Raw genomic sequence first — 25,601 nt, 5'->3', positions numbered from 1 at the left:
AACCTGGCCGCAGCTAGTTGAGGCCAAGCCTGAAGAGCATTGAATATCGCTCTTAGTTTCAGAATGTTTATCGGAACGAGGGCTTCCTCCTGAGTCCACGAACCCTGAGCCTTCAGGGAGTTCCAGACTGCGCCCCAGCCCAGAAGGCTGGCATCTGTAGTCACTATAGTCCACTCTGGCCTGCGGAAACTCATTCCCCTGGACAGATGGACACGAGATAACCACCAGAGAAGAGAATCCCTGGTCTCTTGATCCAGATTTAACAGAGGAGACAAATCTGTGTAGTCCCCATTCCACTGGTTGAGCATGCAAAGTTGCAGTGGTCTGAGATGTAGGCGGGCAAACGGAACTATGTCCATTGCCGCTACCATTAGGCCGATCATTTCCATACACTGAGCCACTGACGGCCGAGAAGTGGAATGAAGAGCACGGCAGGAAGTTAGAAGCTTTGATATCCTGAACTCTGATAGATTCAGTAGAAATGAAATTTTTTCTGACAGAGTTCCTAGGAAGGAAACTCTTGTGAGAGGAGAGAAAGAACTCTTTTCTATGTTCACTTTCCACCCGTGAGACCTCAGAAAGGCCAGAACAATGTCCGTATGGGGCTTGGCGATTTGAAAAGACGACGCCTGAATCAGAATGTCGTCTAGGTAAGGGGCTACCGCTATGCCCCGCGGCCTTAGAACCTTCGTAAAGATTCTTGGTGCCGTGGCTAACCCGAAGGGAAGAGCCACAAACTGGTAATGCCTGTCTAGGAAGGCGAACCTGAGGAACTGATGATGATCTCTGTGAATCGGAATGTGGAGATAAGCATCCTTTAAGTCCACGGTAGTCATATATTGACCCTCCTGGATCATAGGGAGGATGTTTCGGATTGTCTCCATCTTGAAGGATGGGACCCTGAGAAATTTGTTTAGGATCTTGAGATCCAAGATTGGTCTGAAAGTTCCCTCTTTTTTGGGAACTATAAACAGGTTTGAATAGAAACCCAGCTCCTGTTCCTCCCTTGGAACTGGGTGGACCACTCCCATAACCAGTAGGTCTTGAACGCAACATAAGAATGCCTCTCTCTTTATCTGGTTTACAGATAGTTGTGGGAGATGAACCTTTGAATTCCAGAAGATATCCCTGGGAAACAATCTCTAGTGCCCAGGGATCCTGGACGTCTCTTGCCCAAGCCTGGGCGAAGAGAGAAAGTCTGCCCCCGACTAGATCCGTTCCCGGATCGGGGGCTACTCCTTCATGCTGTCTTAGAGGCAGCAGCAGGTTTCTTGGCCTGCTTCCCCTTGTTCCAAGCCTGGTTAGGTCTCGAGACTGGTTTGGACTGGGCAAAATTTCCCTCTTGTTTTGCATTAGAGGAAGCTAGTTTCGAAAGGAACGAAAATTATTCTGTTTGGCCCTTAATTTATTGGACCTATCCTGAGGAAGGGCGTGACCTTTTCCTCCGGTAATATCAGAGATGATCTCCTTCAGGCCAGGCCCGAATAGGGTCTGTCCTTTGAAAGGGATGTTAAGAAGCTTAGACTTTGAAGTAACGTCTGCTGACCAGGACTTAAGCCATAGCGCCCTACGCGCCAGAATGGCAAAACCTGAATTCTTAGCCATTAGCTTGGTTAAATGAAAAACGGTGTCAGAAATAAAGGAATTAGCTAACTCAAGAGCTTTAATCCTGTCTAAAATATCATCTAACGGGGTCTCCACCTGTAGAGCCTCCTCAAGAGACTCAAACCAAAAAGCCGCTGCAGCAGTAACTGGGGCAATGCATGCAAGAGGCTGGAGAATAAAACCTTGATGTATAAAATTTTTCTTAAGGAGACCCTCCAATTTTTTATCCATAGGATCTAGGAAAGCACAACTGTTCTCGACGGGGATAGTTGTACGCTTAGCTAGGGTAGAGACTGCTCCCTCCACCTTAGGGACCGTCTGCCACGAGTCCCGTATGGCGGCATCTATGGGAAACATCTTTTTAAAAGCAGGAGGGGGAGAGAACGGCACACCTGGTCTATCCCATTCCTTAGTAATAATTTCCGAAAACCTCTTAGGGACTGGAAAAACATCAGTGTAAACAGGCACTGCAAAGTATTTGTCCATCTTAAACAATTTCTCTGGAACTACAATGGGTTCACAGTCGTCCAGAGTCGCTAAAACCTCCCTAAGCAATAAGCGGAGGTGTTCGAGCTTAAATTTAAACGCTGTCATTTCAGAATCAGACTGAAGTAACGCCTTCCCTGAGTCTGAAATGTCACCCACAGAAAGAAGCTCACCTGCCTCGGCTTCTGAGTATTGTGAGCGTTTATCGGACACAGGCATTAAAGCGTCAGAAAGCTCTGTATTAGTTCTAGCCCCAGAGCTGTCTCGCTTTCCTTGTAACCCTGGCAGTTTGGACAATACCTCTGAGAGGGTAGCATTCATAACTGCCGCCATGTCCTGTAAGGTAAAAGAATTAGACGCGCTAGATGTACTTATAGGTTCTGACACATGGGGAGAGCTAGATGGCATAATCTCCCTTTTTTCAGTCAGAGAATCCTCTGGAGATAAATCTTTAAGTGCCATAATATGGTCTTTATAGTTTATAGAAATGGCTTCCAAACATATTGAACAAGGAGTTTCCTCTATGTCAGACATGTTTAACAGACTAGTAATGAGACAAGCAAGCTTGGAAAACACTTTAATAAAGGTGAAACAGCAATTAACAAAAACGTTACTGTGCCTTTAAGAGAAAAAAAAACAGCACTTAAACTGCAAAACAGTGTAAAAATATAGCAAAGTCTTCGAAATTTTTACAGTGTGTGTAAGGGACTAAAGCAACATTGCACCCACTTGCAAATGGATGATTAACCCCTTAGCCCCCAAACCGGATTTAAAAAACGTCAACCACCGGTAAAAGACAGTTGAGCACCTTGCTACAGCTCTGCTGAGGCTCCTACCTGCCCTCAAATACGATTTAGAGAAGAAATAAAACCTTTATAATGGTCCTCAGATGCCAGAGGACTGAAGGAAACTGCGCATCTAGAGCGTGGAAATAGGCCCCTCCCACCATGTACTGGATGTCAGAGGGGCCTTAAGAAAATACTCCTAGGAGTATCTGACTAGCCATGTGGAAAACTAGGCCCCAAATAAAGACTTATCTCCCTCAGAGAAAAAACGTCCTATTTATGAAAACATGTAAACGTTTTGTCACTCACTAACATGAGTATTACCCTGTTTTGTAAGCATGATCCCAGTCGCTGTTAAATCACTGCATCAGGCTTACCTCAAATACACAAGGCTCTGTCAGCATTTTCTAGAACTTATTCCTCTCTCTAGAAATAAAAATACTGAACATACCTCAAAGCAGGTAATCTGCAAACCGTTCCCCCAACTGAAGTTTTCCCATACTCTTCAGTTATGTGTGAAAACAGCAATGGACCTTAGTTACAAACCGCTAAGATCATGAACCGCCAGGCAGAATTCTTCTTCTAATTTCTGCCTGAGAGTAAAACAGTATGCCGGTACCGTTTTAAAATAACAAACTCTTGATTGAAGGTAACACTACACTAAGTCACCACATCTCTTGATACTTCCTATCTTGTCGAGAGTTGCAAGAGAATGACTGGAGGTGGGGCTTAGGAGAGGAGCTATATAGACAGCTCTGCTGTGGGTGTCCTCTTGCAACTTCCTGTTGGGAAGGAGAATATCCCACAAGTAATGGATGAACCCGTGGACTGGATACACCTTACAAGAGAAATAGGCCCCGCCAAACTCACTCGATGTTTTGTCAGCCTAAATGAACCGCACCAGAGCGGTTCCAAACTAGCCATGTGGGTTCTGAGACCCAAAAAATAAGCCAAGTGTACCCTCAATAAAATTGCCAAAAAACTTTATTGTCCCAAAAAACTTTAACAGCACTCCCAGTTCACAAAATGTTTGCCCACAAACATTCAAAACTCAGTGTCAATCATTTTTTAATTAGCCCCTTATGCAAGCTTAGTAATAACCTTCTATAACTCTTAGGATTACTGCTTACCCTTATTCATGGGGATGCTGTCAGCCTTTCTGAAATACCACAGTCACTCCAGAAAAAATGACTGAACATACCTCACTGCTTTATAGCATGAAAACGTTTCTCACACTGAAGTTTCTTGTACCCCTCAGCCTCTGTCACTAAGATCCAGAGCAGTTCCCACAAATGCTAAGATCATCAGCCTCCAGGCAGAAGTCTTCATCTATCTGCTGCCTGAGAGTAAATAGTACACACCAGTACCATTTAAAATAAAAAAACTCTTGCTTGAAGAAAATAAAAACTAACATTTTATCACCTCTTTCACTTTACCCTTCCTAGTACTTAGAGTAGGCAAAGAGAATGACTGGGGGTGGGGCTAAGGGAGGAGCTATATAGACAGCTCTGCTGTGGTGCTCTTTGCCACTTCCTATTAGCAGGAGGATAATATCCCACAAGTAAAGGATGAATCCGTGGACTCGTCGTACATTATAGAAGAAAAGGGTATTGCAAAATCTATTACAGCAGTTTACTGTATGAGCATGTATAAATGCACAAAAAATATTCTACACTCACACATTATATATACATTATAATTAGGGTAACTAGGGTTTTTTTAGTACAAAAGACTTGCAATATCTTTGCAGGAACAAAGAGGTACAAGGAGGCGTTACTTGTTGCAAGGCACAATGAAATGCGCAACATTAGTTATCACGCTAAACGTAAAATTGGGACTATTAGAAGTATGTAGTTTTGCTCCACTATATTTTTAAATTCATTGGTGTTCTAGTTGCTTACTCACATGGGAACCAGAGAGGATATTTTACTGGTGGACAGTACTGTAATATAAAACAAATCGTGAATAATAATAGTTTCTGGTTAAATGGGCATATATATATATTGTTCAAATTAAAACGTTTGCATTAGAAAAGGGTTGTATATATAATGTGTATTATAAAGAAGCAGATACAATTAACTAAATAGCTTGCAGAACTGAAAGTCAAAATTAAACTTGCATGATTCAGATAGAGGACGGAATTTTAAGATACTTTTAAATTAACTTCTATTTTCAAACTTTGTTCTCTTGGTATCCTTTGTTTAAAAGGAATATGTACATATCCTACTCTTTTTGGGAGCTAGCTGTTGATTGTTGGCTATACACAGTTGTCAATTGTCAACTAGATATGACTAGATATGTTAAGCTAGCTCACAGTAGTGCATTGTTGTTCCTTCAAAAAAAGGAAACCAAAAGAATGAGGCAAATTTGAAAATAGATGTAGATTGCAAGTTGTTTAAAATTGCACGCTCTATCTGAATCATGAAAGGAAAATATTGGTTTTCATGTACCTTTAAGTAGGCAAGTAAAGTAATAAGAAAACCAAAAATAAAGAATCTATTTGTCAACTAGTAATTTAAAAGAAACCAATTTGCAATAAAGATGTTCAATAAAGTGTTCTTCCAAGGACCTATTTAATGGGCACACCACCTGTTGGATTTTACTGACCAGCCAGCTAAAACTGGAGCAAATATTCAGCTAAAAATAGCTAATACATTTTTGTCAATAGAAGAGAATAAACAATGGTCGGCACTCCCATTAAAATTCTAACAATCCTTTACTGGCATAGTGTAATCCAAGATATAACAAGAATATAACATTATTTTTTGTCAATGTTTGTTGCACAAATTATCATTAAATCAATTTATGTTTAATGATGCAATTAATATGTGCTTTGAATAGCTTAAGTAACATTTATAAGCAACAGAAAATGTTATTATATTATGAAGTATTACACTGCTTTTCAGTAGAGAACACTGGGCATGTATAATTGACATTATACAAACATTACACATAAGTAGGTATCAACCATGTTACTGTTAGTTACGGTCATGGATTGCTTGTTTGTTACAGGATTCTTGATATTCTTCAAAACTAACTACTATTAAACATAAAAGAGACAATAATATGTTGATAAAGTGGCAAATCCCAATTAAACCTTTTTGAACTACACAGATTGAACAATAAATGTAGACACAAATGTGTGGACATTCAGTATTCTATGGTTTGGTTTCAGCTCAAACATGGAAAATAGGCAATGCAAATTAAACCTTTACCCTTTTTCCATACACTCTATAAAAAGTTGCGGCTTAGCGCTTGCCTAATTGCTTAATCAGAATTTGTAGTCATTGATCTGAAAGAAGCAAGTTACAAATTAATAAAACCAGCACAGAACATTGACAAGAACTGGTTGTCTGTGTGCTGCTACATAGAGTGCCAGTTAGTTGTCTTGAGAAAACCACCTAAATAGATGGAGAGGAAATAAATATTAAAGCACAGGGCATTATAAAGATTGCCAGTTATGCAATAGTGAGAAGTAAACCAGTAACGTTAAACAAATATATACATATACAATATTGATTTTATAGAAATACATAATTATTAGAAGCATACATGTAACCATGTATACACTGCTAGTATAGCGCCACATTAATAAAGAGCAATATAACAAAAATCAAACTATAAATTAAAAAAACATTACAATTAGTATTGCATTTAAGAGAACACTATAAATGCAGCTTTTCCAAATAGGTTTAATTACATAAAAACACTATAAAAAAAGGTTTAGAGTATGTTATCCGCCCTTCATTTAAAAAAAAAAAAGCAGCTCAACATTGTATAAATGCAATAAAGCTTTGGCATATTATCTAATCTCTGTATCTGTATCTATCTATCACAGGTCTGAGGAAGGAGTCATGTACCGATATGAAATAAAATGAATTGATGTTTTAACACTTGGAAATCCAGGGAGTGTAGTCCATTATTATTTTTTATTTTTTTATTACTTTCTTGATCTAGCACCCTGGCTGTTGACGCCCTAAAGTTTGAGTGCAGACAACCTTAAACTTTTATTTACAGTATATTTTTTTTAAAGGTTATTTTTTTTCTTGACTAGTCTCAAGTCTCTGATTGTGTGAGAAGACATCTTAAAATCTGCAATCCAAAAGTGCAGCTGAGAGGATAATCAAAGAAATTGTGCTACAATTACAGCATACATTTTCAAATGTGGTGCATGTGAAACTATTAACTGGAGAACTGAGATTTGCCATGGTAAAAGTCAAATGGAAATATTCTTGTATGCAATGGTTAACAAGTTTTCTGTAGTGTGTTTAAAAAGCACACTTACAAAAATCCACTTTGGAACAATCCCTTAATGCAGGGCTCAACAAACCCAGGAGCCAGGGAGCCACTGGCTCATAGAATTTTACCCCTGGCTCCTAAGTTTCTAGGTTAACCTTCATATATCTATTTACAAATACCACTGTCGAGCACTGCCTTAATGTATAACTATAACAAAATGTTCTCTTGGTCTGCACCAGTTATCTATGTCCTTAGTCTTTTTTGTTTGGATTTGACTTGCATAGTGCAATGGGATATACCAGCACTTTGTATACAAAGGATATTAATCATATCAAACCTTTAAAAAATTACTATTGCATAGGACAGTCAATTTACTAATGTAGTTTAAATCATACAGTCTGTACAATAAAAAGGGGTTAATAACGTTTTAAATTATATTGTATAGAATAAGTACTTTATTGTCCACTGTAACCAATTTTGTGACAAAAATACTATTGTTTAAAAAATTCTAACTGTAACCAAATCTATGGATTTGATGCACTAGAATGAACCAACACTTTTTTTTTTAATGTTAAGCTTATTACAGTCATATGTCACATTATGTTCATACATTTCATTTAATTGTTCCAAATAAAAAGGCCTTCATAATAGCATAGCTAAAGGTGAAAGATGTAATAAGTGCATCTATTTACATCTTATTTTCACCACAAATTAAATAGATCTATTTCCAATTTCACTTTAAAATACAAATTTTACTTACAGTGTCCATGTAGTTTGGTTTGAACCCTTCTTGCCGTCTAAGATCATCTTGGTCACGATGACGGATCAACTCTTCTTCTCGCCTTCTTTGCTCCTCTTCATGCCTAAATTTTTACGTAAGAATTATTTTTAAGAAAATAAATTCTATACTAACATTGGTAAAAATAACAAGTCAATTGTTTTCATTGCACTGAATGGTGATAAGGAGCAAATAAATGTTCTGTTCCAACAATCATAGTATCAGTGTCATTTCTTTGTTTAGATTTTACATTTAAAAAATGCAGTTACTTTAGCTTCAATAAATTACCATGTATTTCAAATGTCAGAGGCTGCAAGTATAAGATTTTAACAATGGCTTAACCCCTTAACGACCAAGGACGTACACCACACGTCCTAAAAAAAAAATACAGTTACGCCACACGTCCTCGGTCTGGAAAGCAGCTGGAAGCGATCCTGCTCGCTTCCAGCTGCTTTCCGGTTATTGCAGTGATGCCTCGATATCGAGGCATCCTGCAATAACCCCCATTGGCCATCCGATGCAGAGAGAGCCACTCTCTGGCCCTCTCTGCACCGGACATCGGTGGCCGGTATCGTTGGTGGGTGGGAGCAACTCTGGGAGGCGGGTGGGCGGCCATCGATGTGCCGAGTGGAGGGGGCGGGACTGACGGGAGCGCGCACGTGCATGGGGTGGGAGGGAACCGCTACACTGCAGAAAAAAAAGTTAATAAAAGTTAAAAAAAAAAAAAAAAATTTAAAAATTCAATCATCATCTAAGGGTTCTGGAAGGGGTGGGGGTGGTCTTGGGGGGGGGGGGGGAGCTACACTACAGAAAAGGGCAATAAAAAAACATACTATTTTTACTAAACTGGGTACTGGCAGAAAGCTGCCAGTACCCAAGATGGCGCCCATTAAGGCAGAGGGGGAGGGGTAGAAAGCTGTTTGGTGGGGGATCAGTGAGGTTGGGGGCTAAGGCTATGTAAATATGCTTAAAAAAAAATAAAAACAAAAAAAACACAAAATATAGCTTTTATTTTAGTACTGGCAGAGTTTCTGCCAGAACTTAAGATGGCGGGGACAATTGTGGGGTGGGGTGCGCAGCAGCATTTGGCGGCCTTCTAATTACCAAAAAGCAACGCCAAAGCCATATATGTCTGCTATTTCTGAACAAAGGGGATCCCAGAGAAGCATTTACAACCATTTGTGCCATAATTGCACAAGCTGTTTGTAAATGATTTTAGTGAGAAACCTAAAATTGTGAAAAATTTTACGTTTTTTTTAATTTGATCGCATTTGGCGGTGAAATCGTTGCATGAAATATACCAAAATTGACCTAGATCAATACTTGGGGTTGTTTACTACACTAAAGCTAATATTACCCCTAAAAGCTCCCTACATGCTCCCTAATTAACCCCTTCACTGCTGGGCATAATACACGTGTGATGCGCAGTGGCATTTAGCAGCCTTCTAATTACCAAAAAGCAACGCCAAAGTCATATATGTCTGCTATTTCTGAACAAAGGGGATCCCAGAGAAGAATTTACAACAATTTAAGCCATAATTGCACAAGCTGTATGTAAATAATTTCAGTGAGAAACCAAAAGTTTGTGAAAAAAATTGTGAAAAAGTGAACAATTTTTTGTATTTAATCGCATTTGGCGGTGAAATGGTGGCATGAAATATACCAAAATGGGCCTAGATCAATACTTTGGGATGTCTACTAAAAAAAATATATACATGTCAATGGATATTCAGAGATTCCTGAAAGATATCAGTGTTCTAATGTAACTAGCGCTAATTTTGAAAAGTAATGGTTTGGAAATAGCAAAGTGCTACTTGTATTTATGGCCCTATAACTTACAAAAAAAGCAAAGAAGATGTAAACATTGGGTATTTCTAAACTCAGGACAAAATTTAGAAACTATTTAGCATGGGTGTTTTTTGGTGGTTGAAGATGTGTAACAGATTTTGGGGGTCAAAGTTAGAAAAAGTGTGTGTTTTTTTCAATTTTTTTCTCATATTTTATAAATTGTTTTATAGTAAATTATAAGATATGATGAAAATAATGGTATTTTTAGAAAGTCCATGTAATGGCGAGAAAAACAGAATTTATGCTTACCTGATAAATTACTTTCTCCAACGGTGTGTCCGGTCCACGGCGTCATCCTTACTTGTGGGGATATTCTCCTCCCCAACAGGAAATGGCAAAGAGCCCAGCAAAGCTGGCCATATAGTCCCTCCCAGGCTCCGCCTACCCCAGTCATTCGACCGACGGACAGGAGGAAATATATATAGGAGAAACCATATGGTAACGTGGTGACTGTAGTTAGAGAAAATAATTCCTCAGACCTGATTAAAAAACCAGGGCGGGCCGTGGACCGGACACACCGTTGGAGAAAGTAATTTATCAGGTAAGCATAAATTCTGTTTTCTCCAACATAGGTGTGTCCGGTCCACGGCGTCATCCTTACTTGTGGGAACCAATACCAAAGCTTTAGGACACGGATGAAGGGAGGGAGCAAATCAGGTCACCTAAACGGAAGGCACCACGGCTTGCAAAACCTTTCTCCCAAAAATAGCCTCCGAAGAAGCAAAAGTATAAAATTTGTAAAATTTGGCCAAAGAGTGCAGTGAAGACCAAGTCGCTGCCTTACATATCTGGTCAACAGGAGCCTCGTTCTTGAAGGCCCATGTGGAAGCCACAGCCCTAGTGGAGTGAGCTGTGATACTTTCAGGAGGCTGCCGTCCGGCAGTCTCAAAAGCCAATCTGATAATGCTTTTAAGCCAAAAGGAAAGAGAGGTAGAAGTTGCTTTTTTACCTCTCCTTTTACCAGAATAAACAACAAACAAGGAAGATGTTTGTCTGAAATCTTTTGTAGCCTCTAAATAGAATTTTAGAGCACGGACTACGTCCAAATTGTGTAACAAACGTTCCTTCTTTGAAACTGGATTCGGTCATAAAGAAGGTACATCTATCTCCTGGTTAATATTTTTGTTGGAAACAACCTTCGGAAGAAAACCAGGCTCAGTACGCAAAACCACCTTATCTGCATGGACCAGATAGGGCGGAGAACACTGCAGAGCAGATTACTCAGAAACTCTTCTAGCAGAAGAAATTGCAACCAAAAACAAAACTTTCCACAATAATAACTTAATATCTACGGAATGTAAGGGTTCAAACGGAACCCCTTGAAGAACTGAAAGAACTAGATTAAGACTCCAGGGAGGAGTCAAAGGTCTGTAAACAGGCTTGATTCTAACCAGAGCCTGAACAAACGCTTAAACGTCTGGCACAGCTGCCAGCCTTTTGTGAAGTAAAACAGATAAAGCAGAGATCTGTCCCTTCAGAGAACTTGCAGAAAATCCTTTCTCCAAACCTTCTTGTAGAAAGGAAAGAATCTTAGGAATTTTTATCTTGTTCCATGGGAATCCTTTAGATTCACACCAACAGATATATATTTTCCATATTTTATGGTAAATTTTTCTAGTTACAGGCTTTCTAGCCTGAATAAGAGTATCTATTACAGAATCTGAAAACCCACGCTTTGAAAGAATCAAGCGTTCAATCTCCAAGCAGTCAGTTGGAGGGAAACCAGATTCGGATGTACGAATGGACCCTGAACAAGAAGGTCCTGTCTCAAAGGTAGCTTCCATGGTGGAGCCGATGACATATTCACCAGGTCTGCATACCAAGTCCTGCGTGGCCACGCAGGAACTATCAAGATCACCGAAGCCCTCTCCTGATTGATCCTGGCTACCAGCCTGGGAATGAGAGGAAACGGTGGGAATACATAAGCTAGGTTGAAGATCCAAGGTGCTACTATTGTATCCACTAGAGTCGCCTTGGGATCCCTGGATTTGGACCCGTAACAAGGGACCTTGAAGTTCTGACGAGAGGCCATCAGATCCATGTCTGGAATGCCCCATAATTGAGTTATTTGGGCAAAGATTTCCGGATGGAGTTCCCACTCCCCCGGATGCTCCTCCATCACCAGGGAACTCCTTGTTCCCCCCTGATGGTTGATATATGCAACAGTCGTCATGTTGTCTGATTGACACCTTATGAATTTGGCCTTTGCTAGTCGAGGCCAAGCCTTGAGAGCATTGAATATCGCTCTCAGTTCCAGAATGTTTATCGGGAGAAGAGAGTCTTCCCGAGACCATAGACCCTGAGCTTTCAGGGGTTCCCAGACCGCGCCCCAGCCCACCAGACTGGCGTCGGTCGTGACAATGACCCACTCTGGTCTGCGGAAGCTCATTCCCTGTGACAGGTTGTCCAGGGTCAGCCACCAACGGAGTGAATCTCTGGTCCTATGATCTACTTGGATCGTCGGAGACAAGTCTGTATAATCCCCATTCCACTGTCTGAGCATGCACAGTTGTAATGGTCTTAGATGAATTCGTGCAAAAGGAACTATGTCCATTGCCGCAACCATCAAACCTATTACTTCCATGCACTGCACTATGGAAGGAAGAAGAACAGAATGAAGTACCTGACAAGAGCTTAGAAGTTTGATTTTCTGGCCTCTGTCAGAAAAATCTTCATTTCTAAGGAAACTATTATTGTTCCCAAGAAGGGAACTCCAAGTAAGGTACTACTGCAATGCCCCTTGGTCTTAGCACCGCTAGAAGGGACCCTAGTACCTTTGTGAAAATCCTTGGAGCAGTGGCTAATCCGAATGGAAGTGCCACAAACTGGTAATGCTTGTCCAGAAAGGCGAACCTTAGGAACCGAAGATGTTCCTTGTGGATAGGAATATGTAGGTACGCATCCTTTAAATCCACCGTGGTCATGAATTGACCTTCCTGGATGGTAGGAAGGATCGTTCGAATGGTTTCCATTTTGAACGATGAAACCCTTAGAAACTTGTTTAGAATCTTGAGATCTAAAATTGGTCTGAATGTTCCCTCTTTTTTGGGAACTATGAACAGGTTGGAGTAAAACCCCATCCCTTGTTCTCCTAATGGAACAGGATGAATCACTCCCATTCTTGACAGGTCTTCTACACAATGTAAGAATGCCTGTCCTTTTATTTGGTTCGAAGATAATTGAGACCTGTGGAACCTTCCCCTTGGGGGTAGTTCCCTGAATTCCAGGAGATAACCTTGAGAAACTATTTCTAGCGCCCAAGGATCCTGAATATCTCTTGCCCAAGCCTGAGCAAAGAGAGAAAGTCTGCGCCCCACCAGATCCGGTCCCGGATCGGGGGCCAACACTTCATGCTGTTTTGGTAGCAGTGGCAGGTTTCTTGGCCTGCTTACCCTTGTTCCAGCCTTGCATCGGTCTCCAGGCTGGCTTGGTTTAAGAAGTATTACCCTCTTACTTAGAGGATGTAGAATTTGAGGCTGGTCCGTTTCTGCGAAAGGGACGAAAATTTGGCTTATTTTTAGCCTTAAAAGACCTATCCTGAGGAAGGGCGTGGCCCTTTCCCCCAGTGATGTCTGAAATAATCTCTTTCAAGTCAGGGCCAAACAGTGTTTTACCCTTGAAAGAGATGTTAAGCAATTTGGTCTTGGAGGACACATCCGCTGACCAAGACTTTAGCCAAAGCGCTCTGCGCGCCACGATAGCAAACCCTGAATTATTCGCCGCTAATCTAGCTAATTGCAAAGCGGCATCTAAAATAAAAGAGTTAGCCAAATTAAGTGCTTGAACTCTGTCCATAACCTCCTCATACGAAGATTCTTTATTGAGCGACTTTTCTAGTTCTTCGAACCAGAAACACGCAGCTGTAGTGACAGGAACAATGCATGAAATTGGTTGTAGAAGGTAACCTTGCTGAACAAACATCTTTTTAAGCAAACCCTCTAACTTTTTATCGATAGGATCTTGAAAACACAACTATCTTCTATAGGAATAGTAGTGCGTTTGTTTAGAGTAGAAACCGCCCCCTCGACCTTGGGGACTGTCTGCCATAAGTCCTTTCTGGGGTCGACTATAGGAAATAATTTCTTAAATATAGGGGGAGGAACAAAAGGTATGCCGGGCCTTTCCCACTCCTTATTTACTATGTCCGCCACCCGCTTGGGTATAGGAAAAGCATCAGGGGACACCGGAACCTCTAGGATGTCCATCTTACATAATTTCTTTGGAATGACCAAATTGTCACAATCATCCAGAGTAGATAATACCTCCTTAAGTAGTGCGTGGAGATGTTCTAATTTAAATTTAAATGTTACAACATCAGGTTCAGCTTGTTGAGAAATTTTCCCTGAATCTGAAATTTCTCCCTCAGACAAAACCTCCCTCCTGGCCCCTTCAGATTGGTGTGAGGGCATGTCAGAACAGTTATCATCAGCGTCCTCTTGCTCTTCAGTGTTTAAAACAGAGCAATCGCGCTTTCTCTGATAAGTAGGCATTTTGGATAAAATGTTTGCAATAGAATTATCCATTACAGCCGTTAATTGTTGCATGGTAATAAGTATTGGCGCACTAGATGTACTAGGGGCCTCTTGTGTGGGCAAAACTGGTGTAGACACAGAAGGGGATGATGCAGTACCATGCTTACTCCCCTCATTTGAGGAATCATCATGGGCAATATCATTATCTATGGCATTATTGTCCCTACTTTGTTTGGACACTATGACACAATTATCACATATATTTAAATGGGGAGAAACCTTGGCTTTCATACATATAGAACATCGTTATCTGATGGTTCAGACATGTTAAACAGGCTTAACTTGTCAACAAAGCACAAAAAACGTTTTACAATAAAACCGTTACTGTCACTTTAAATTTTAAACTGGACACACTTTATTACTGAATATGTGAAAAAGTATGAAGGAATTGTTCAAAATTCACCAAAATTTCACCACAGTATCTTAAAGCCTTAATAGTATTGCACACCAAATTTGAAAGCTTTAACCCTTAAAATAACGGAACCTGAGCCGTTTTTACATTTAACCCCTATACAGTCCCAGGTATCTGCTTTGCTGAGACCCAACCAAGCCCAGAGGGGAATACGATACCAAATGATGCCTTCTATAAGCTTTTTCAGTGGTTCTTAGCTCCTCACACATGCATCTGCATGCCTTGCTTTCCAAAAACAACTGCGCATTAGTGGCGCGAAAATGAGGCTCTGCCTATGACTAGAAAAGGCCCCCAGTGAAAAAGGTGTCCAATACAGTGCCTGCCGTTTTTTTAAAACAATCCCCAAGATTATAATAACTATTAATAGTTATAATCTGCCAAATATGCTTAGTAAAGTAATCGTTTTAGCCCAGAAAAATGTCTACCAGTTTTTTAAGCCCTAATGAAGCCCTTTATTCTTATACTAAACTAAGAAAATGGCTTACCGGTTCCCATAGGGAAAATGACAGCTTCCAGCATTACCAAGTCTTGTTAGAAATGTGTCATACCTCAAGCAGCAAAAGTCTGCTCACTGTTTCCCCCAACTGAAGTTAATTCATCTCAACAGTCCTGTGTGGAAACAGCCATCGATTTTAGTAACGGTTGCTAAAATCATTTTCCTCTTACAAACAGAAATCTTCATCTTTTTTCTGTTTCAGAGTAAATAGTACATACCAGCACTATTTTAAAATAACAAACTCTTGATTGAAGAATAAAACTACATTTAAACACCAAAAAAACTCTTAGCCATCTCCGTGGAGATGTTGCCTGTGCAACGGCAAAGAGAATGACTGGGGTAGGCGGAGCCTGGGAGGGACTATATGGCCAGCTTTGCTGGGCTCTTTGCCATTTCCTGTTGGGGAGGAGAATATCCCCACAAGTAAGGATGACGCCGTGGACCGGACACACCTATGTTGGAGAAAACAGTATATAATGTGTGTGGGTACGGTAAATGAGTAAAAGGAAAATTACAGCTAAACACAAACACCACAGAAATTTAAAAATAGCCTTGGTCCCAAACGGACAGCAAATGGAAAAGTGCTGTGGTCATTAAGGGGTTAAAGTGCTCTAAAAGTCTGCATGAAGAGCAGCTGCAACAGGTATTTTACTGCAATTAAAGGGACAGTCAACACCAGAATTTTTGTTGTTTTAAAATAGATAATCCCTTTATTACCAATTCCCCAATTTTGCATAATCATCAACACAGTTATAATTATACACGTTTTACCTCTGTAATTACCTTGTATCTAAGCCTCAGCAGACTGCCCCCTTATTTCAGTTCTTTTGACAGACTTGCATTTTAGCCAATCAGAGCTGTCTCAAAGGTAAATTCACGTGCATAAGTTCAATGTTATCTATATGAAACACGTGAACTAATGCCCTCTAGTGGTGAAAAACTATCAAAATGCATTTAGATTAGAGGCGGCCTTCAAGGTCTAAGAAATTAGCATATGAACCTTCTAGGTTTAGCTTTCAACTAAGAATACCAAGAGAACAAAGCAAAATTGGTGATACAAGTAAATTGGAAAGTTGTTTAAAATTACATGCCTTATTTGAAACATGAAAGTTTTTTTTGGACTTGACTGTCCCTTTAAGTGACTCAAACAAGATCAATTCAGCAGAACATCATACAATAACCTGATAGTATGATAATAAACTGTCCAGCAAAGTCAGATTCACAGTTCATAACAGTGAAACCGATATATACACTCCAATTGAAAAATGCTGTTTCCAATATTAATTCACACTTTGTTCCAATGTATCATTTAAAACTGGTAACATTGTGTTTCATGATTGTAAGCCTGAATACGTGTACCATCCAGAGAGATTCAAATCAGTCCCTTATTGGGCAAAAGGTAAGATGATATTGCCATCAACAATTGTAATCCAAATTTCCATAAACAACTATCCCATAGTTAGGCTTGAGTGCATACCTTCATGAGTCACACGGTGCTGTAATTGTTTCAGCCCGTAGTCCATACACACATGACCGCCAGGGTAGTATCGAAAACCAACCCATTTCAGGGTATTGTGGGAGTTGATGGACTTGAAGGGACTCTGCTCACTTTTCTGGTAACTTTTCAGATAAGCATAGCATTCAATGAAAGGCACTTGGTGTATATAACACGCCTTCGGTGAAGACGATCAGCCACTGCAACAAACAGCTGTGGCGGTGAACAGCTGATATCACCGCGGATAAACAGCTACGCGCGTTTCACCTTTGTGAAACAAGGCTTCATCCGGCTTTAATCTGATTGGGCACTTAACCCTTTTTAAAGACATGAGACTCCGCCTATTCCTATCGTCATTGGTAAAATATCAGTTGTGTAATTTTTATGTTAAATTGTTGCTTTATATACATTATTCACTACATCATTATACAAATTAGAACAAATCTGCATACATTATTTTTTGAAAACCAAGCAAGAACCAAATTTAAAGTGAATGATCAGTATCATTCTTTTAGCGTCAGTTTTCTGAGCATATTTAGCTCAGAGAAACAGATATTGGGGGTAAATGGGAGGTACAAACATCTTGCACATAAAGAAAGGACTATATTATCCGGAAAAGTAAGCGGAGTCCCTTAAAGTCCTATCAACTCCCACAATACCCTGAAACGGGTTGGCTTTCGATACTACCCTGGCGGTCATGTGAGTATGGACTACAGGCTGGAACAATTACAGCACCATGTGACTCACGAAGGTATGCACTCAAGCCTAACTATGGGAAAGTTGTTTATGGGAATTTGGATTACAATTGTTGATGGCAATATCATCTTACGAAAAAGATAGGTACCCCACAGTGCACCCCTAAAGATACTTCCAGCTACTCCAAAATACAACTCTCCCTAATGATTGTACCAAGACAATTATACACAAATAAAAAGGTTGGAGCAGCACTACTGCAGCAAGGAAGATCAATCAATAAGAAAGTTCAAGCGTATTTTATTAACATGTATTCTAACATTCATAAATAAGTGCTTAAATTCATAAATAAGTGCTTAAATTCATAAATAAGTGACCGGTCACTATTAAAATCCCTAATGAAATAGCGTTTAAAAAAGCGCCTCTGGTCTACCTCACAAAGCCTCTTAAAAACTCTCTGGTCTCGGCTCCTTCCGCGTCACGTGTGACGGGGTGGCCAATAGCGGTCCTTCAAATTGGAAGAATGTAAGTTAGCCCGTACAGGGTTTAGGCATTCAGATTTACTCTGCGCAGAATTACGGCTCGCAAACAATATGAGCCTATAAAGCAGACACTTTGCATCAAATCGACACGTTTCGCTGTACATAAAGGCTTTTTCAAGATGTATGCTTGGTGTCTGCTTAACCTTTAAATCCCCCTCTTCTGGGCTGTAATTGGTTCATTGGTTCATTCTTCCAATCTACTTGTCTTAAGGTGGAATTCTTTTTTAAGGTGGACTTTATAGTTCTCTCCGACTATTAGAGTCCAAATTCACTTTTGGCAGTATTTAACATTATACGTGGTCCTCTTGTTTTACAACATATATGGTGTTATAAATTGAGTGGAGCATTTTATCTATTACTTTGAACCTTTTAGTTACACAATAAATAGAATATAAACTCATAATTCCATATCATGCTTGTTGTAGGCTGTTGCAAATATTTTTAGGCTTTTTCGCAACTTTCTTTGAGCCTTGATGTTAAAAACAGAATTTATGTTTACCTGATAAATTACTTTCTCCAACGGTGTGTCCGGTCCACGGCGTCATCCTTACTTGTGGGATATTCTCTTCCCCAACAGGAAATGGCAAAGAGCCCAGCAAAGCTGGTCACATGATCCCTCCTAGGCTCCGCCTTCCCCAGTCATTCGACCGACGTAAAGGAGGAATATTTGCATAGGAGAAATCATATGATACCGTGGTGACTGTAGTTAGAGAAATTAAATCATCAGACCTGATTAAAAAACCAGGGCGGGCCGTGGACCGGACACACCGTTGGAGAAAGTAATTTATCAGGTAAACATAAATTCTGTTTTCTCCAACATAGGTGTGTCCGGTCCACGGCGTCATCCTTACTTGTGGGAACCAATACCAAAGCTTTAGGACACGGATGATGGGAGGGAGCAAATCAGGTCACCTAGATGGAAGGCACCACGGTTTGCAAAACCTTTCTCCCAAAAATAGCCTCAGAAGAAGCAAAAGTATCAAATTTGTAAAATTTGGTAAAAGTGTGCAGTGAAGACCAAGTCGCTGCCTTACATATCTGATCAACAGAAGCCTCGTTCTTGAAGGCCCATGTGGAAGCCACAGCCCTAGTGGAATGAGCTGTGATTCTTTCAGGAGGCTGCCGTCCGGCAGTCTCATAAGCCAATCTGATGATGCTTTTAAGCCAAAAAGAGAGAGAGGTAGAAGTTGCTTTTTGACCTCTCCTTTTACCAGAATAAACAACAAACAAGGAAGATGTTTGTCTAAAATCCTTTGTAGCCTCTAAATAGAATTTTAGAGCACGAACTACATCCAAATTGTGCAACAAACGTTCCTTCTTTGAAACTGGATTCGGACACAAAGAAGGCACAACTATCTCCTGGTTAATATTTTTGTTAGAAACAACTTTCGGAAGAAAACCAGGTTTAGTACGCAAAACCACCTTATCTGCATGGAACACCAGATAAGGAGGAGAACACTGCAGAGCAGATAACTCTGAAACTCTTCTAGCAGAAGAAATTGCAACCAAAAACAAAAACTTTCCAAGATAATAATTTAATATCTACGGAATGTAAGGGTTCAAACGGAACCCCTTGAAGAACTGAAAGAACTAAATTGAGACTCCAAGGAGGAGTCAAAGGTTTGTAAACAGGCTTGATTCTAACCAGAGCCTGAACAAAAGCTTGAACATCTGGCACAGCCGCCAGCTTTTTGTGAAGTAAAACAGATAAAGCAGAAATCTGTCCCTTGAAAGAACTTGCAGATAATCCTTTCTCCAAACCCTCTTGTAGAAAGGATAGAATTTTAGGAATTTTTACCCTGTTCCATGGGAATCCTTTCGATTCGCACCAACAGATATATTTCTTCCATACTTTATGGTAAATTTTTCTAGTTACAGGCTTTCTAGCCTGAATAAGAGTATCAATGACAGAATCTGAGAACCCACGCTTTGATAAAATCAAGCGTTCAATCTCCAAGCAGTCAGTTGGAGTGATGCCAGATTCGGATGTTTGAACGGACCTTGAACAAGAAGGTCCCGTCTCAAAGGTAGCTTCCATGGTGGAGCCGATGACATATTCACCAGGTCTGCATACCAAGTTCTGCGTGGCCACGCAGGAGCTATCAAGATCACCGAAGCCCTCTCTTGATTGATCCTGGCTACCAGCCTGGGAATGAGAGGAAACGGTGGGAACACATAAGCTAGGTTGAAGGTCCAGGGCGCTACTAGTGCATCTACTAGAGTCGCCTTGGGATCCCTGGATCTGGACCCGTAGCAAGGAACCTTGAAGTTCTGACGAGACGCCATCAGATCCATGTCTGGAATGCCCCATAATTGAGTTATTTGGGCAAAGATTTCCGGATGGAGTTCCCACTCCCCCGGATGAAATGTCTGACGACTCAGAAAATCCGCTTCCCAATTTTCCACTTCTGGGATGTTGATTGCAGACAAGTGGCAGGAGTGAAGCTCCGCCCATTGAATTACTTTGGTCACTTCTTCCATCGCCAGGGAACTCCTTGTTCCCCCCTGATGGTTGATATATGCAACAGTCGTCATGTTGTCTGATTGAAACCTTATGAATTTGGCCTTTGCTAGTTGAGGCAAAGCCTTGAGAGCATTGAATATCGCTCTCAGTTCCAGAATGTTTATCGGGAGAAGAGATTCTTCCCGAGACCATAGACCCTGAGCCTTCAGGTGATTCCAGACCGCGCCCCAGCCCACCAGGCTGGCGTCGGTCGTTACAATGACCCACTCTGGTCTTCTGAAGCTCATCCCTTGGGACAGGTTGTCCAGGGTGAGCCACCAACCGAGTGAATCTCTGGTCCTCTGATCTACTTGGATCGTCGGGGACAAATCTGTATAATCCCCATTCCACTGTCTGAGCATGCACAGTTGTAATGGTCTTAGATGAATTCGCGCAAAAGGAACTATGTCCATTGCCGCAACCATCAAACCTATTACTTCCATGCACTGCGCTATGGAAGGAAGAAGAACAGAATGAAGTACTTGACAAGAGCTTAGAAGTTTTGATTTTCTGGCTTCTGTCAGAAAAATCTTCATTTCCAAGGAGTCTATTATTGTTCCCAAGAAGGGAACTCTTGTTGACGGAAATAGAGAACTTTTTTCTACGTTCACTTTCCACCCGTGAGATCTGAGAAAGGCTAGGACAATGTCCGTATGAGCCTTTGCTTGTGGTAGAGACGACGCTTGAATCAGTATGTCGTCCAAGTAGGGTACTACTCCAATGCCCCTTGGCCTTAGCACCGCTAGAAGGGACCCTAGTACCTTTGTGAAAATTCTTGGAGCAGTGGCTAGTCCGAATGGAAGTGCCACAAACTGGTAATGCTTGTCCAGAAAGGCGAATCTTAGGAACCGATGATGTTCCTTGTGGATAGGAATATGTAGATACGCATCCTTTAAATCCACCGTGGTCATGAATTGACCTTCCTGGATGGTAGGAAGAATTGTCCGAATGGTTTCCATCTTGAACGATGGGACCTTGAGAAATTTGTTTAGGATCTTGAGATCCAAAATTGGCCTGAAAGTTCCCTCTTTTTTGGGAACTATGAACAGATTGGAGTAAAACCCCATCCCTTGTTCTCCTAATGGAACAGGATGAATCACTCCCATTTTTAACAGGTCTTCTACACAATGTAAGAATGCCTGTCTTTTTATTTGGTCTGAAGACAATTGAGACCTGTGGAACCTTCCCCTTGGGGGTAGTTCCTTGAAATCCAGGAGATAACCTTGAGAAACTATTTCTAGCGCCCAAGGATCCTGAACATCTCTTGCCCAAGCCTGAGCGAAGAGAGAGTCTGCCCCCCACCAGATCCGGTCCCGGATCGGGGGCCAGCATCTCATGCTGTCTTGGTAGCGGTAGCGGGCTTCTTGGCCTGCTTACCTTTGTTCCAGCCTTGCATCGGTCTCCAGGCTGGCTTGGTTTGAGAAGAATTACCCTCTTGCTTAGAGGATGTAGAATTTGAGGCCGGTCCGTTTCTGCGAAAGGGACGAAAATTTGTTTTATTTTTAGCCTTAAAAGACCTATCCTGAGGAAGGGCGTGGCCCTTTCCCCCAGTGATGTCTGAAATAATCTCTTTCAAGTCAGGGCCAAACAGCGTTTTCCCCTTGAAAGGGATGTTAAGCAATCTGTTCTTGGAGGACACATCCGCTGACCAAGACTTCAGCCAAAGCGCTCTGCGCGCCACAATAGCAAAGCCTGAATTTTTCGCCGCTAATCTAGCTAATTGCAAAGTGGCGTCTAGGGTAAAAGAGTTAGCCAACTTAAGTGCTTGAACTCTGTCCATAACCTCCTCATAAGAGGATGCCTGATTGAGCGACTTTTCTAGTTCCTCGAACCAGAAACACGCTGCTGTAGTGACAGGAACAATGCATGAAATTGGTTGTAGAAGGTAACCTTGCTGAACAAACATCTTTGTAAGCAAACCCTCTAATTTTTTATCCATAGGATCTTTGAAAGCACAACTATCTTCTATAGGGATAGTGGTGCGTTTGTTTAGAGTAGAAACCGCCCCCTCGACCTTGGGGACTGTCTGCCATAAGTCCTTCCTGGGGTCGACCATAGGAAATAATTTCTTAAATATAGGGGGAGGGACAAAAGGTATGCCGGGCCTTTCCCATTCTTTATTTACAATGTCCGCCACCCGCTTGGGTATAGGAAAAGCTTCGGGGGGCACCGGGACCTCTAGGAACCTGTCCATCTTACATAATTTCTCTGGAATGACCAAATTGTCACAATCATCCAGAGTAGATAACACCTCCTTAAGCAGAGCGCGGAGATGTTCCAATTTAAATTTAAATGTAATAACGTCAGGTTCAGCTTGTTGAGAAATTTTTCCTGAATCTGAAATTTCTCCCTCAGACAAAACCTCCCTAGCCCCTTCAGACTGGTGTAAGGGCATGACAGAACCATTATCATCAGCCTCCTCATGCTCTTCAGTATCTAAAACAGAGCAGTCGCGCTTTCGCTGATAAGTGGGCATTTTGGCTAAAATGTTTTTAATAGAATTATCCATTACAGCCGTTAATTGTTGCATAGTAAGGAGGATTGGCGCACTAGATGCACTAGGGACCTCCTGAGTGGGCAAGGCTGGTGTAGACATAGAAGGAGATGATGCAGTACCATGCTTAATCCCCTCACTTAAGGAATCATTTTGGGCAACATTACTATCAGTGGCATCATTGTCCCTACTTTGTTTGTCACATTTATCACATATATTTAAATGGAGAGGAACCTTGGCTTCCGAACATACAGAACATCGTCTATCTGATAGTTCAGACATGTTAATAGGCATAAACTTGATAACAAAGCACAAAAAACCTTTTAAAATAAAACCGTTACTGTCTCTTTAAATTTTAAACTGAACACACTTTTTTACTGAATATACGCAAAAGTATGAAGGAAATGTTCAAAATTCACCAAAATTTCACCACAGTGTCATAAAGCCTTAAAAGTATTGCACACCAAATTTGAAAGCTTTAACTCTTAAAATAACGGAACCGGAGCCGTTTTTATATTTAACCCCTATACAGTCCCTGGTATCTGCTTTGCTGAGACCCAACCAAGCCCAGAGGGGAATACGATACCAAATGACGCCTTCAATAAGCTTTTTCAGTGGACCTGAGCTCCTCACACATGCATCTGCATGCCTTGCTTCTCAAAAACAACTGCACATTAGTGGCGCGAAAATGAGGCTCTGCCTATGACTAGAAAAGGCCCCCAGTGAAAAAGGTGTCCAATACAGTGCCTGCCGTTTTTTTAACAAAATTCCCAAGATTAAAATAACTCTCCAAGGTTATAAACCATTAAATATGCTTATAAAGTAATCGTTTTGGCCCAGAAAAATGTCTACCAGTCTTTAAAGCCCTTGTGAAGCCCTTTTATTCTTATATTGAAAATTAAGAAAATGGCTTACCGGATCCCATAGGGAAAATGACAGCTTCCAGCATTACCAAGTCTTGTTAGAAATGTGTCATACCTCAAGCAGCCAAAGTCTGCTCACTGTTTCCCCCAACTGAAGTTAATTCCTCTCAACAGTCCTGTGTGGAAACAGCCATCGATTTTAGTAACGGTTGCTAAAATCATTTTCCTCTTACAAACAGAAATCTTCATCTCTTTTCTGTTTCAGAGTAAATAGTACATACCAGCACTATTTTAAAATAAACTCTTGATAGAAGAATAAAAACTACATTTAAACACCAAAAAACTCTGAGCCATCTCCGTGGAGATGTTGCCTGTGCAACGGCAAAGAGAATGACTGGGGAAGGCGGAGCCTAGGAGGGATCATGTGACCAGCTTTGCTGGGCTCTTTGCCATTTCCTGTTGGGGAAGAGAATATCCCACAAGTAAGGATGACGCCGTGGACCGGACACACCTATGTTGGAGAAATAGTACAGCTAGATTACTAGTCACTGTGATAAATATAAATTCATCCAACTGTTCAGACTTCACAAGGTGCATATACATGTTAAATTTGTCTATAACTTAACTCTTTAATAGATAACTTTGCATATATACATATATTGTAAAAATAGTTAAAATAATACATAAATTAAATTCAATATTACTGAATCTACTTATTTCATTGTGTGCTTGGAATTATATCGATCGATACCTTATCTCTATAATAGATAGCTAATATATATACATGTTTTTGTAAAATGTTTAAAATAGGAAGATTAATTAAATTTAATCATACTCATTGTGTGCATTAAATTAATCTAAAATAAAAGGGGTTAAGTCAAATTCTGAATTTAGCCCTGAGGGATATAATGTTCCTAATTCATAAAGGAGTTTGGCTTCTTTTCTGAGGATTAGTTTTTCATAATTCCCACCTCTCCAGTTCTTTTTTACTTTTTTTTTTTTTACAGCCGAGCAGGTGATATTTTTTGTGCTATTATGCACTTTTTTTAAATGATCATACAGACGTGTTTCTAGTTTACCCTTTTCTATATTGTTCAAATGTTCTCTGATCCTGTCTCTATAGGGTCTAGTTGTTTCGCCCAAGTACTGTAGTTTACATGAGCACTGTAATATATACAGTATCCCTTTATCTCTACACCCGATAGTATCTTTTATTGTATATTCTTTACCTGTACTTGTCGATGTAAAATGTTTTTACTTTTTTACTGTGCTTACAGGCTTTACAGCTGTAACATGGGAAGAAACCACATATCTTATTCCCTTTCAGATCTATTTCTTTTCTTTTTATATTCACTTGGGGCCAGAATACTTTTTAGATTTGCTGCTTTCCTATATATGAATGTTGGTTTTTCTGAAATTTCTTTACCTAAAAACATGTCTGATTTAACAACATGCCAGTGCTTAAGTATTATTTTTTCCATAATTTTATGCTGGTGATTGAAGGTGGTTATGAAAGGTACTCTAATTCCCTGTTTTTCAATAATCACTGGTTTCTCTTTCCTTAGAATGGTTTCTCTATCTTTATTGCTTACTTCTAACTTGGCCTTTTCAAGTACCTCTTTATCAAAATTCCTTTCCACAAATCTTTCTTCCAAAATCTGAATTTGTTTCTGATAATCTACTACTCTTACCTTTTGCACAATAAGAGACTGATTGAATCTCTCTGGATGAAATGATTACATTGGAACGAAGTGTAAAATAAGATTGGAAACAGCATTTTTCAATTGGAGTGTGTATATCGGCTTCACTACCATGACTTTGTTGGACATT

General features: G+C 40.4%; 1 protein-coding gene across 2 annotated transcripts in view; it reads right to left on the bottom strand.

The window, feature by feature from the left end:
• Positions 1-25,601, bottom strand: part of PSPC1 (paraspeckle component 1) — a 442,506-nt gene that overhangs the window by 255,918 nt on the left and 160,987 nt on the right. For both annotated transcript variants that reach the window (XR_008401465.1, XM_053708532.1), the window contains exon 6: positions 7,876-7,978. Coding sequence is in view for 1 of the 2 variants with exons in the window: in XM_053708532.1 (XP_053564507.1) it covers positions 7,876-7,978 (103 nt within the window). In the remaining variant the exon portion in view is untranslated. The remainder of the gene's footprint in view (positions 1-7,875; positions 7,979-25,601) is intronic.

This window comes from Bombina bombina, chromosome 3, assembly GCF_027579735.1.
Source record: "Bombina bombina isolate aBomBom1 chromosome 3, aBomBom1.pri, whole genome shotgun sequence".
NCBI lineage: Eukaryota > Metazoa > Chordata > Amphibia > Anura > Bombinatoridae > Bombina > Bombina bombina.
The sequence above is the reverse complement of the archived record's forward strand: the minus strand, read 5'-3'. Positions and strand labels throughout refer to the sequence as shown.